The sequence below is a fragment of the Oreochromis aureus genome, linkage group 5, assembly GCF_013358895.1.
Source record: "Oreochromis aureus strain Israel breed Guangdong linkage group 5, ZZ_aureus, whole genome shotgun sequence".
NCBI classification, from domain to species: Eukaryota; Metazoa; Chordata; class Actinopteri; order Cichliformes; family Cichlidae; genus Oreochromis; species Oreochromis aureus.
Window position 1 is genome coordinate 32,052,248 of NC_052946.1, and position 14,731 is coordinate 32,066,978.

Here is a 14,731-nt window from a genome sequence, read left to right on the forward strand (position 1 = left end):
TTTTCTAATATGAAAAATGTCAGTTCAATAAGTCAATTCTCCAAAGTGAACTTTTTGCCTGTGTCCTACCTGTAGATATAAAACCACAGGAAAATATCTCTCTCAGAGTAATGCTATCCTTTTCAAAATTGCGTAATGAATGTGTTTAAAGTATTTTGAGTTCTGGTACACGTTCTGCAATTTGGTATTTTGACAGTGGCAACCAGCTAAACAAAAACTACTTTTACAGCAGCGCCACAGTCTTCATTTCTTCTCCAAGAGACACAAAGGAAAAAAAAAAAAAAACACAGGAATTTTCGCAGTATTATATTTTCCCCCTCATGTGATGTTTTCCAAAGCTGATGTATTTCAATTTTTCAGTCCCTGATGTTTGTTGTCTTATCTGTCTCAGATGTCTTCTTCTCACACTTTTTTCTTTTTGTTTGTTTCTACTGCACTTCTCAGGCCTCCCGACTACTTCAGGACAGTAAAGATAAGCCGACCTCGCTGGTAGTCAGAGAGACATGTCAGACCCCGTCCACACAGCAACAGCAACAACAACAACAACAGCAGCAACAGCAACCTGCAGCTTCTCCATCCCAACCCTCCAAGCCTGTAGAGCAGCCCAAGGTTGACTCAGCCGCACCAGCTGTTCAGCAGCAAGGTAGAGACTCAGTGGGATTTTCTAAGCTGAAAGTCTTATTAAGAGCATAATTTATGTACTTGCCTCTGGGACGACATTACTAGTAGGAGTTTAACAACTCTGTTAGCTACAAATTTGTTCCTTGACAATTCAGCCATCTCACATCTGATATCTTTAATCTGTTCACTTGCATAATGAAGGAAGATAGATTTTTGGTTTCTGCCAAAGGTGTTATGATAATGAATCCAGTTTTTCACTCTTTTCCAGCATACATCAATCACATAGATATTTGTTGATTTCATTATGGGTAAACTGATACATCAAAATGATAATAGAAACTTTAAAACATTTATATTATATCCTTAATTCTGCTAAGTTCCCTGAGATTAAAAATCTTTTTCGAGAGGTACACCGTCAAGAGGGAAATGGATATTTTAATAATTGTAAGCACAAAAGAGCACACAGTGGTAACTGTTAAACACTACAGATGATTTAACACACAATTCAGATTATAAGCAATTTTACAGTCAAATAAAATCAAGATCAAAACTGGTAGAACAATGTGCTCAATTGTAACCTCTTCTGATAATGTCCAGTCCTTCTGTAAGGGCCTGCCTTGTTTTGGCACATGCTGTCTGCTGTCGAGTTGTGTAATATTCACCTGGCCAATAGTGAGCAGTTGACATTGAAATGTGTTTACATTTGTATAGTGTGCTAAAGTTTTTACACCACAAATATACCACATCCCACTAACTATGGCCTTGGTCTTAAAGTACCAGCTAACCTAAAGTATAGCAGTCTCTATTCTTTTTGGATTTTGTTATATATTGTGTTATATATTCAATTCAATTCAAGTAAATCAACTGATAGATGTATGAATCTATATTTGCGTTAAAAATGAAACCAGGAGTCAAATACAGCTGAGAATGTTGTTACTTTCATATTTTATGTGTTACCTGTTAAAATGTTACCTTTGATGTTTCCTGTCCATTAGAGAATGCCTGAGGCTTAGTCTTGAAACACGCCATCATGACAGTTTATTGAAAGAATCAAAGTTCAAAGTTTTGTATGCATACTAAGCAATGAAAGATTGATGAGCTCTAAACTGTTTTTCAGTCACATTTTCTCTTAACAGTTTGCAAAAGGTTACCAAAAGCTGTATCTTGAAAAATTGGATATTTTTTGAGCCACATATTAGGCAGTGAAGCAGATGTTATGTTCAAAACAAAGAGGAAGATTGTTATAATCCACTGGTTGGAGGGTCTTTTGGGGCCCAAACTTAGGACAGAGCTGTCCCAACAGAAGCTCCTTTTTTCCCCTCTCTTGCCACTAGCTAAGCATACATATTTGATAGCTACAAAAATTATCTGCACTGTAGTTTTTGGTCAGATTTCCTGCTCTGTGCTAAAACCACTTTCGACTATGAAATAGAGTAGTAGGAATTTATCAATCTGATACTGTGGATTTGAAATTACCAGTGGCCCCTTTTGTAACCGTTTAATATTTGCTAGTTTTTGTTTTATTAATATCCCCCTTTGACCTGACAACCCAGACCCTTTGCCTTTTTTCTGGAGTGAGTGATTTATAGCTTTCCTTGTAATTATCACAGGGAAAATCTGAAATCATTCTTTCACTAATAACATTAAACAGTCACTCAGTTGCAGAGTTTAAACTAATTGGACTTCATCTTAAGAGTTGCAAGTGGCTTTACACTAAATAAGTGTGTGTGTATCAATTTAATATATAGTTCAGAGTTTGTTTTCTGTATAAAGGAAAAATATTATAGGCTGCCAGTGGGAGGGCACTGAACCGCTGTTAACCTCCTTAACATGCAGCTCTAAAGGATTTTTTTTGGGGGGAGGGTGTCATTGTGTAACAAAATGACAAATACAAGCTGGCTTTCTGTCTCTATGTTAACCTCATAGTAGCCTACCAACTTTTGCCATATGACTGCTAAGATGGGCTCCAGCCCCAATGTGACCCTGAGTTGATAAATGGTTAAAATGTTTCCCTGACAATTGGGGTTTGCTTTAGTCTTAACCTTTAAAATTGTTATTTTAATTGCATGTTTTTCTAGTTATCATTTTGATTTTACTGGGGTTGCATCCAACCACACAGGTTCACTGGCACATCTTTTTGCTTTGGGCAGGAACTCTGGGATTTACATCTCATTTAGTTTCTTTCACTTATGGGAAGTTTACCGGTCCTTTTTTGTACCTGTCTTTTTCTTTGTGGTAGTTTTCAAGTCTTGCACCTTCTCTTTGGTGACGGGCAATTTCACACTATCGTCATGCGTTTCCCACACGCTAATCTTTATTGTCTAGTTCATAGTCATGTGGTAAAACACATACTTTCGAAAAGTGTACGTCTCTGACAAAGGAGACTCAAGTATTGCCTTCGAATGTGTGGAGATGCACAGTTCCACATAAGCTCCTTGATGATACCAGGTACTGTTTTTGTACTTACTCCGCCGGGGTTCCAAACGATTCGAGGGGATGTCAGCACACTGCATGCAACCCATTGGCTTGTCAGTGGCGTCACTCAGTCATGAGGGTATCTCCTTCACGAAAATCAAAACCACCACTTTGTTGTGGCAGTCGTGTCACATACTAATTAGGTCACAGGACATTTGGCTGCGTTGCTATATGACCCCCCAAGCACATTAGGTGGTACTCGACTGTAATAGAAAATGAGTCGAGTTGTGCCCCGCATCAAGCTGATCTGAGTAGGTACTGATAGAAATGGGGCTATAAAGGATATTTAGGGACCCATTTGGGGAAGGCTTTGAGACGATGTTTTGCTTCTATGGAGTAATTCATTAAATTAAGTGCGGACCAAAACGTCTAAATAGTGTGGAGATTATTCCAATATGTGTTCTGGGGAATGTTTTTGTGTGTGAGGGTGGAGGGTACATTGGGGGACTCGGATGGCCCATGTAACTCTAAAATCCTTTTTGCGGCCCTGCTGAAAAGCATGCCTTTTGTGGCAGGGTTATTTGAGGATTGCTTGCATTTTCAGTGAGAGACTGGTTGAAGTCCGTGCCAAAAAGAAGATATTTCCTGTAGTAGGCTGAAGCTGGAGGCTCTGTGCTGGTTTGTGTTGATGTGCAGCAGCAGCAGCAGCAGCAGGCGGAGTGAGGAGGATCAGAGCTACTAACGTGGGAGGAAACGGGGAGGCGGGGAGATATTTACGTGAAGCGGCGCTGCAGCTTAAAGCCGCGCACAACAGCGGCAGGCTGGCGTGTTGGAGCAAAAACAAACAGCAAACCGCACGTGCTTTTTGACTGAGAAGAGCGGAAGTTGCGCGGTAAGAAAACGCTTTCTCATTCAACCCAGCCGGATTTTAGGGTGACAAAGCGCAGAGGAGCGGTGTTTACTTTCGCTTTGGAGGGGGTTTTCACAAAAAGCCGAAGCGTCTTTGTGGCGGTGCAAGCGACAGATGTGGGGTGGTTGCGTTGATGTTGACTGGTACACTGTTACAGGAGGTCAGTGCGGGATCGTTTAGGTCTGCCGACAGATGAGCAGGTGGATATGACTGCTATAATTTGCCTGAAAGTGACCGTAATTGGACATTTCTGAGACTGCGAAATGTAATCAAATTAGTCCGTGCAGCTTCGGTGCTGTTATATAAAGACAGACATTTACGATGTTGCAAACAATATACTACTACTACTACTACTACTACTAATGATGATGATAATAATAATAATAATAATAATAATAATAATAATAATAATAATAATAATAATGATAATAAAGTAAATCCATTAAAGGATTCGCGTTCTCAAAAGTTTAGCCTTTAAATTTAGGGCTGCAACTAATTACGTTATCCATAAATCTATTTATCTATAAAACATAACAAACAAAACAAAGTTTATGTTTGCCTGCTGCAGACCTCCGAGGTGTCAACTCCATCGTTATCACACACTCAGTGGCCACTTTATTAGGTACAGCTTGCTACCTTTTTGGCTTCAGAGCTGCTCTAATTCTTTGTGCCATAGATTCAACATAATGCTGGACAGATTCCTTAGAGTTTGATCAGTACACGATGTCAGCATCACAGGTATTGCAGATTTATCAGCTGCACCTCCATCAGATGAATCTTCCATTCAAACACATCCAAAAGGTGCTCTGTTGGACTGAGATCTTGTGACTGTGGAAGCTATTCGAGTACACTGAACTCATTGTCAGGTTTAAGAAACCAGTTTGACTTGATTGGAGCTTTGTGTTATTCTGCTGGAAATGGCCCACAGAAGATTGGTATGCTGTTGTCATCAAGGGATTTGGATTTAGTCAGCAGCAATACTTGGGTAGGCTGTGATTATTAAAGGATGCTCAGTTGGTACTAAGGGGCTAAAATATTAATTTCAATTCATTTATATAGCACTACAACAACGGTCCCTAGCAGTTGGGAGGCTGAACAAGCCAGGATGGATCCATGCTTTCATGTTGTTTTTGCTGAATTCTGACTCTACTATTTGAATGTTAAAGCAGAAATCCAGACTCCTCAGACCAGGAAACCTTTTTCCACTCTTCTGTTGTCCAGTTTTGGTAAACACATTAAGTTTGTTGCTTCAGTTTCCTGTTCCTAGTTGACAGAAGTGGCACCTGGTGTAGTCTTTTGCTGCTGTAGTCCATCTGCTTCAAGTAGAGCTTGACCACTGTAGGACTTTGGATACCGATGCCAATCTTTGATGATTTAAAAATCCCGATATGTTGTTTTTTATTTTCTATCTTTCAGACACACAGAGAGCTTTTCCTAACATTTATTATTTATTGTTATTTCTTTTTTCATTTATGCCCTGCTTTGATCAGCTGATTGTAATATTCTAAACTTGTTGCCAACAGGGGAGGTTGCAGAGTGCCCTCTGGTGGTTAACATGGTTGGGGCACTTCTCCTGTGTCTTATTTACTTTTAAAATGTTCATTTATTGGCTGTTATAAACGCCAATACTGGTAACAAAAGGCTTACGGCGGCTGATAGTCCAACAAAATCGGTCAGGCTTGAGTTTTTAACTGTTAAGAGCGGCACTTGGCAGGGTCTTCTGCTGCTGTCACTCATCTGCTTCAAGGCTCTACGTTTTGTGGGTTTTGTGGGTTCAGAGATGCTCTGCTGCATACTTTGGTTGTAATGACTGGTTATACTGGTAAATATTCTCTGACCGCTGACATCAACAAGGGATTTCTGCCCAGAGAACTGCTGCTCACTAGATGCGTTCTCCTTTTTGGAGACCCTTTGTATAGCCTAAAGGTGGTCGTGTGGGAAAATCCCAATAGATCAGACATGTTTAAAGTCACTTAAATTACCTTTGTTCTCCATTCTGATGCTTCAATGTTATTGGCAGTTTGCATTAAACAGTTAAACTGATGTTCATTAATGGAATTCGCCAAATTGGATGTTGAGTGTAATAAATTGTAATTATTAAAATTTAAGAAACTGAGATGGGTAACTGTTGAACATTTTAACTTAAATGTGATGCAGATTTGATGACAAGATTAGTTGATTTTTGTTAAATATGCCTGTTAAAATTTCCCCCAAATTAAAATGGGAATGAAATGCTTGGTTTTACAGCTGAAGTTTTGTTTGTTTCGTGTGTTTTTAAACATAAAATTATAGCAAATCGCATAATATGTCCAGCATAGTGTCTGCAAATCAGTTGTTTGTAATGTTCTCAGCATTGTCTGCAGCACATGCAGCAGCGTAGCATCACAATAAAATTATTAATTTTAAGTACATTTTTGGGAAAATTATTAAACAAATACCCTATGGTTGCCTTTTCAATGTTACTCTAACACACTGTATTTATATTTATGTGCATAAATATGCATACAATCCAATATATTTATATTTCCAATATAGTATATTGGATAATTACATTAAATTTGATGCACCCATTTTGTTTTTGTTTTTTTTCTCTCCATCAGGTGGGGGTTCAGCGAAGAGGCCGAGTGCAGCAGTGGGGACCCCACCTCCAGCCATGACCTCAGGAAATGAGAGCGAGGCGCCCACCGTGACGGGCAGCACGCCACAAAACGGAGAGAACAAACCACCTCAGGCCATCGTCAAGCCCCAGGTCCTCACACATGTCATCGAAGGCTTTGTCATCCAGGAAGGAGCTGAGCCGTTTCCCGTGTGTGTAAGTGCTCAATCTCGGCAATACTGGCAGACAAACATGATAAACAACCCAAAGCCAGCACCGTCTCCAGTGTACACGCCTGCAGGGAACTGTCAGCAGGCAAACACATACCCTCTGTTACTGCTAGCAGTGACATCGTACAGCTTCTGTTTGATTCAGTCGTTAATTACAGGGAGATGAGACCCTGCGAATGGGAAAGAATACAGATGGAAAAAGGTAATGAGCAGCGCTCTGTAGTCAGTTCATTTAATCAAGGGCATTAAAATCCTTCCTTAATCTGTGTAGTCATCTCCCTTGAAATTGGCTCATTATTATCTCATATTGTTTGTACAGTTTAACATGTGCTTATATATTAATGTTTGTATCTTCTCAATTGTATTAGTCATTAGGGGGGAAAAAAGTGTAGTTTTAATTTCTAGGCTTTGGCCTCTCTGCCTCCTACTGGACATTTTGTGAAAATGCTCTATATACATGCACACATGGCTAAACAAGCAAATTACATTTCCAATTTTTAATCAACAGACAGGAAAAGAAATAAAATGCAGTATGCGTATTTATGAAGATGCGTACACACTCGATGACACACAGAGTTGAGGATTATTTTTCCTTTTATAGGAATACGTTTTTTATTCATTTTATGACTCAAATGAATCTGATTACATTTTCCACCTCAGTGTTCTATTAATTTAAAAAAAAAAAAGAATAAATTAAACACCGAGTACATATTTCTTATGATGCCAACACTGTCCTGTAAAAGAACTTGATTGTTAACAGTTAACTGTTACTTTATATACGCTGGTATTCAAGTTGCTTTATGTGCCGTATGGACAGGAGAATTAACTGTATGCAAGCTTCATGTGTGCGACATGCAATGCTTGAAAATCAGACTACATTGAAGTGAACATGTCAAGTCTACATTATCAGTTTAAAGGGTCACTGTGTGTGGTGGTTTAACAATGATGGTGTTTATCTGTTATTTTTGTGATCGCTTTATATTCAAACATTAACATCCGGAAGACTTTAAAACATTCACTTGGTGACCACTGTTTCCCTTTAAGTCTAAAAGGTTTAAAGTGTAGTGCCCAGCATTCAGCTGACTTTTTTTTTTTTTTTATGTCATCCCATCAATACTACGGTAATGAGGCGCAGTGGGGCTGTGCAGTGAAACAGCTGCCCTGATTGCCAGGTTACAATTTGGAGTAGCAGCAGTCTTTGCGTTAATGTTGCTGCGGCGACAGAATGCAGCTGTTGTGATAAAGCAGACCAGATGTAAACCCTTAAACCACACCCATTGTTTCTTGTTACTGTTGTGTGCAGTGTTTCATTTTTAGTCCATTTATAAATATTTTCTGCCCCACACCAGGTGGAGCGTCTGCCCATTCTCATCGATAGTCCAAAGAAGCTGGACCATCAGCTCTCATCTGACCCGGACAAAACTCCGGTCAGCAACGCAGCCAACACCGACTCCGAGCCCGAGGACATGAGCCAACCAGGTGAGACCAAACACATTACAGTGTAGATTGTGTATATTTCTTTGTGTGGCTTCACCAAGTTTTGGAGGTGTTAGTCTGTCGCTCCTGATTTTTCCTGCCAGTCTTTCACATAACATTAAAGGAATTCCACTTTACAATGATCATCCTCTCATAGTATTGGAAGGTGTTCTGAGCAGACACCGATCCAACAGACAGAAACTCTGACCCTGGTGTATCCGTACAGTTTATTTAACCACGTAAACTGCGATTTGCTCCTCTTCCCCAACAGTCAAACCCCACACTTCTAAATAATGTAGACCCTCTGGAAGTGTTTTTAACTCAGTTGCTGGAAGTTCATTATTAATTAGATGTTCTGTCAGTTCCTGTTTCCTGATACATGCTTCTTTTTTTTACCTTTGTCTAACATGTTGTAACAAGTTGTCCATTTATAAGTTAGAAAAAGACCTATGTAGAAAAGTGCTGAAAATATCACTAACTGGAAACGGTGTGGAGTAGATATTTGGCAACACTAGCTAATGTTGACATTTGTGGTTTTGGTGCAAATGCCTGTTTTTTTGCCTTCACTTTAATGTGGAACACTTGCAGGAAATGCCATCAATAGCTTTACAAGGGTTGACCAACTGATGTAAATAAAGCAGACTAGACTCACTGCACTCTCAGAGAAATGTCTTGAAAAAGGTTCAAAACAATGTAGATTTGTTTGTATTTGTGCACAGGAAGCCTGTGTACCCTGAGCCTTAACCATCTCATGACTCTCCATCAGAAGTAGAAATGAGGCTTTAACATTGAGCCCCAAATAGTTTAGATGAGCTACCTACAGCTTCATTTTCTGCATATTAAACACGCTGAATATACTTAGTATTACGTCTGTCCTTTTTTTTTTTTTTTTTTTTTTTTTTTTTGTTCAGAAGAAAGTCTAATACTTGACATGTGTGTTGTGTTTATGCTGCTTCCTCTCCCCCAGAAAAAGATGAGCCCAAGCTGACGTGTGAATACTGTGGCTGGGTTGATTTTGCTTACACATTCAAAGGCTCTAAAAGGTTCTGCTCGGTGGTTTGTGCAAAGAGGTAAATAACCTTGGCTTTTTTTTCTTTCATGTGTGAAAATAGCTACTTTTCCATTATGTTCACAAAAAAGGAATTAAAAAATTATATATTTGTATGAACAGATACAACGTGGGCTGTACGAAGCGGATTGGACTTTTCCGTCCAGAGAGGAACAAACCAGCAAATCGCTGGCGTCGACGGTCTCAGGGCCGCCCCAGTATTGAGGCGAAAAAGCAGGTAAAAACATGCTTCTTAACTGTCGTAAAACTTCCTCATCAACACTTTACCTCTCATCAGATACTGCTTCTGCTGCACATTTTAAACCCTGCACTTTTCATGTCTCGTGCTTTTTAATGAAGTTGAACATAATTTGTGTGAGCCCGATTATCTCCCTCTGTCTTTAAAGGGTCATTAAGTACTCAATGATCTTCGTCAGCCTTTATTGGTGACCGGCAGAAATGGGAGAGCATTAGTAGAGATTTTCTGCCTTCTGCACAAGTTATATAGATGTAGATAACAACTGGATTCACAGTTTTCTCCCCACACGTGAAAGCCTTCTTTTAGAACGTAACACATTATCCTGTAACTGATCTTAAAGAGAAGCAGTTTAGGTAATTACAGCAGAAATTCAGTGGAAAATATAAAGCAAGCATTTTACACCACAATAGTCTCTTTTTAAATTTTCTTTTTGGATCAAGAACTTTTTAATATTTTATGGCCAGCTTATGTAATGTTATAAGGATTCAGCTTTAAACCTCCAGTGGGGGGTGCTTTTGTGTCATGTTTACACCAATATGCTTAGGGCTTTGTAATTCAAAGACAAAGTGATCTTTGAGGCAATGCTATTGATACATTAATCCCCATCATATCCCTGCAGGTGTATTATCGTCATTTAAACCTATTGTACCCTACAAATCTTACTTATGACCTCATTAATCTTTGCGTTGACTTTTATATTGACCTGTGAGTGTTTTACTTATGCGCTATCCTTTTCTTAAATGTAACAATTGATGTCACTCCTGTTTGTATTGCTTTGCAGAAGCTGGCCTCGTCACCACAGCAAACTCAGGGCGGTTCTGTATCCTCGCCACATCCCTCCCAGCCCAGTCAGGAGGAATCCAGCCCGTGTTCAGACATGTCGAGCTACGAGGAGCCACCGTCTCCCTTGTCAGCAGCCAGCTCTGGACCTTTGGCTCCTGCTCCAGCTCCAGCCCAGGTCCCTGTCCCTGTCCGCCGTCAGCCGAGCAGGGCCCCGGACCAGGAGGCCTGCGTTGGGAGAGATGGAGCACCGCTCTGTCAGCGCTTTGTACCCAACGACCCCACCAAGTGGAATGTGGAGGAGGTTTATGAGTTCATCCGTTCACTACCAGGTGAGTAGGCTTTGCTTAGAAGGCACAATCATAACGCTTTATACTCCGATGTGTTCCGTGCATGAAACCTGTTTGCCTGTTATTAACTGTAGCTTGTGCCTCTGCTGTTTTCACAGGTTGCCAGGAGATAGCAGACGAGTTTCGCTCTCAGGAAATCGATGGACAGGCCTTGCTCCTGTTAAAGGAGGACCACCTGATGAGCACTATGAACATTAAGCTGGGACCTGCACTCAAGATCTTTGCACGCATCAACATGCTCAAAGACTCTTAGCAGGAAACCGTGTGTGTATGGGTGTGTCTGTTTGTGTGTATTTGTAGATTATAGCACTGATGGCACAGAGTACTGACTGCACTGTGAGCAGGCCTGCTCCATTACTGGACTGGTTCCTGTCATCCAGAATCTCACTCAAGCTTGACTCGACCTCCCAAACCAGATCATACTCACCGGCATCAGCTCAGTCGCCTTGTGACCATTTATGCTTCTGCTTGGTAACGTTAGAGTGACGTGTCAGACACTTCAGTCTGTGTTTACATGCAATCACAGGAGCAGCTTCTCAGTTGCTAAACCTTAAAGGAGCCTGTACAAAAGCTGTGCCAAAATCTTTTATTTTTCCAGATCAAAAGAATTTATACTTTAAAAGTATACATGGTTGAAACAGCAGACGCATAAGTTTCCACCTGGCAGTGCACCTGGTGAGTTCTTTCTGGGTTTAAACAAAAAAAACAAAATGAGCTGATGTGGGTATAACTGTTAGTAGAAAAGACATCAGATGTCAAAACTGGAGACAAGTTAATGGCAAGCAGCAGCCTCTGGGGCTGAAAAAGCCAACGCACAAGTGCCAAAAACTGCAGTTCTTCTACAGTCGCTGGCTCTAAAAGCCATTAATCCCCCTTACCCAGTTTATGCTTCCCGTTGTCGCCCTCGCTAACAGTGGTGCTGACCAACAGTGACATCACAACTGCTGGCAAGCACGACGCATCGTTGTCGTGTAGGCTGGTGTGTACCATCATGCCGCCATTTCAGTGACACAGTCATACAGAAGCTCGGAGTTTCTAGAGGGATTTTTACAGCAAGGCAGATGCAGCAACAGCTTAAAAACATGACTTTGCTGTAGCTTTGCATCCTTTTTCTTCTTCTCCCATACCAATGCTCCTGTGAAGGATTCTTCTTAATAGGAGATGAATCTGATGTGCGTCAAGCACCAGTATCAATGGGTACAGGGCTGTAATGTCGTCACGGTTGGTGTAACAAGCAATTTGATAACCATAAGCTAGACTTTAGACCCCAATGTTAAAATGCTTGACTTTACTGTATCAATAAACATGTCTGCAGCCCTGTACAAAAAATGGTTTGGTCTTTCTGGATAGATTACACTTTCAAACAGCCTCACTGTATCTGATAGCTCTTGGCGAAGCTTCCATTCAGCTAATTTGAGTCACTATATTTAACTTCTCTACTGTGTTTGGTGCCTTTGGGAGCTTTTTTAATGCAGTTAACTGACATTTTATATGGTACTAAAGCACTGCTGAACTTCATATCTGTGCAGGTATCTGTACTATAGATGTAGCTTACTAACCAAGCTTGCCAGCATTAACTGATAGCACTCTTTGCTGTTGAACAAATACATTCACCACAGCTCCAACACAACATGGACGTATAGCTCAAAGTTTATGCCAGTCCATAAGTTGATAAGTGATGTTGCACTACGTCCATCAATTACATAATCTGCTTCTCTGCCATAAACAGATGACGGGGGAAAACACCTCTATAATGTCAGCTTTTCAAGCTGGGAAATGATAATCTTCTCTTACATGTGTAATCTGTTAAGCTGTGATCACACTGCAGGAGAATTAAGATAACAAGAGTGTCCTTTTAGTACCAGATGTAACAGCAATTATCAAATGTCATTAAGCAGATTCCAGATGAAGATACTGATCCTGTGATAATTACAGAAAAATGGAGTGTCATGTTTGCCCCGGAGAAGGGTTAAAAAAAAAAAGTGTCTATAAAAGCTTAACTGGGGGAAAATGTGGCTAAGAGAAGAGACAGTGCCAAGGTGCATTACCTGTTCAGTTATGATTGGGCCGGGTCACACTGCAGCACAGTCGGTGCTGAATGGAGGCATTGGGACAAAACATGAGAGAAGTCTGGATTTATTATATTATTAGACACGTTTTTGTACAGTTTGGTTAGCGTGTGAATGAGAGCGAGGTGGCTGTATGTGCGGCTGGGAACAGAAGATTGCATTCATTAATTTGCTCATTTTTATTCACTTGATGCTCCTTTGCCTTTTCTCACAATAGACTCTCACAGCTCTCGAATACAAAGCTTGAATGCGGAGAAACCATTTAAGCAGCCTCTTTTGTGACATCGATTTTTCCCTTCCAACCGCCAGTTTTCTCCTCTGAACTTACACTGCTTACAAATGATTTTTTTTCCAGCTGCTCTTTTGTTTTTTTGTTAAAGATTTACTAAAATATGATATTGATTTCTTGTATGAGATTTGTAAAAGTACACTAAATTATCAAAGGAAAAATTTTGGTATGCTGCTCTCTTTACGTAGCAGCCGTGTTTTGGCACTTATTCTCTCTTTTGCTTTAATGTTGGGAAACACTTCACCTAAAAGTGAGAAATCTGGAGTGGCATTTGTGAAGCGGTGCCAAAAAAAAAAAGTTTATATGTGCATCACAGCTCAAGTGAGGAAGAAGAGTGTGAATCTGTTAAGTTATCGTTTTGTTTTTTTAACAAAAGTATAAAAGGTGTTTGATATTTTGAAATATGCAAATGTATAAAGTACCATTGGCTTGGGAATTTTGGGTTTGTTTTTTGTTTTGTTTTTTCTATGGGGAAAATTTTTCATATTGTGTTTTGTGGGCGTGTTGGAAAGTTGACTTTTTTTTAGATACTGCTTTGTTAAAGCTTGTATTTATCAAAACTGTTTGTTACACATTTTGCAGTCATAAATAATTTGCTATACAATTCTGTCTCGGGACATTTGTGTGTCTGTGGACTTTATCATTTATTTATTGATTTTATTAATGGGACACCTCTAGTTGTTAATTTATATACAAAGCATTTAATTTCACAAATTCCATTTGAATGAATGTACTTGGATGTTATCATGCTTTCTTTCTCTTGAAGTTTCAGACTCGTGAGGACCGAAATGTAAAATGCTGAAATATTTTCAGTTTTATTTCATTAAAGATGGAAGGTAGTTTTGAAAATGGGCAGCTTTGGCAATATATTTTGAGATTTCTTCAATTAAGAATTGAAGATATAATTATAACCAAGAACCAAAGGGTTTTGTTTTTGTTTTTTTTCATTTAAAAAGGCACATTGACATACACAGTGACACAAAAGTGGCTCATTTCCCAGACTACACATCTTTTTTTTTCTTGTATATACATGTTCAGCCTCCCTGTCTACATGATGTATTTAAAGAAATATGCTCATCTATAGAGTGATCACAACTGAAATCCAAAAATGATTAACAGACAGAACAGCATCTGAAATGATGGCGTTATTGGGATATGATAAAAAAAATAAAATAAAAAAAATAAAAAACATGAGCTTGAGAAGACATGCAAAAGCAAATTAGCTTTTTTTGGGGGGGGGGGGTTGCTTCCATTTGTGTTTATTCTATTTGGCTTACTTGATGAGGGAGGTGAGGAAACTGAATCATATAAAATATATGAAATATAAAATCCAGTAACAAACCTGGAACCTGAACACACACACAGAATATAAAAAAAAAAATATGGATCGTTTGGTTTATAAAGCATAAGGTAAACAGAACATAGACTTTTAAAAAATATTCACTAATTATAGAACAGGCCTTTTAAAAGTACTGGTGCAGTATTTGAGTGGTTCGGTATAACGCACTGGTTCACGGTTCACGTTCCTAAGCTGTATACCTGCTCTTTCTCGAAATTGGAACAAAGATATTTCCAGGTGTTGAGCTCTTATAACGTTTCGTACAATGGCTAACGGGCGGTTTCCTTTTTGTTTCCACTGAACTACAATGAAGAAACAGGTAGCTCGAGTTTTGTTTCAAACGCAGAGA

The 14,731-nt window shown here is 39.5% G+C and overlaps 1 protein-coding gene across 1 annotated transcript in view; it reads left to right on the top strand.

Annotated features, from left to right (window-relative positions):
- The window catches only part of phc2b (polyhomeotic homolog 2b (Drosophila)), a 42,657-nt gene extending 29,010 nt beyond the window's left edge, over positions 1–13,647 (top strand). The window contains exons 9-15 of the mRNA XM_031739856.2: positions 445–643; positions 6,547–6,758; positions 8,122–8,251; positions 9,216–9,318; positions 9,420–9,534; positions 10,337–10,667; positions 10,784–13,647. Coding sequence (XP_031595716.2) covers positions 445–643; positions 6,547–6,758; positions 8,122–8,251; positions 9,216–9,318; positions 9,420–9,534; positions 10,337–10,667; positions 10,784–10,938 — 1,245 coding nt within the window. The 3' untranslated portion in view covers positions 10,939–13,647. The remainder of the gene's footprint in view (positions 1–444; positions 644–6,546; positions 6,759–8,121; positions 8,252–9,215; positions 9,319–9,419; positions 9,535–10,336; positions 10,668–10,783) is intronic.
- Positions 13,648–14,731: the final 1,084 nt, after the last annotated feature.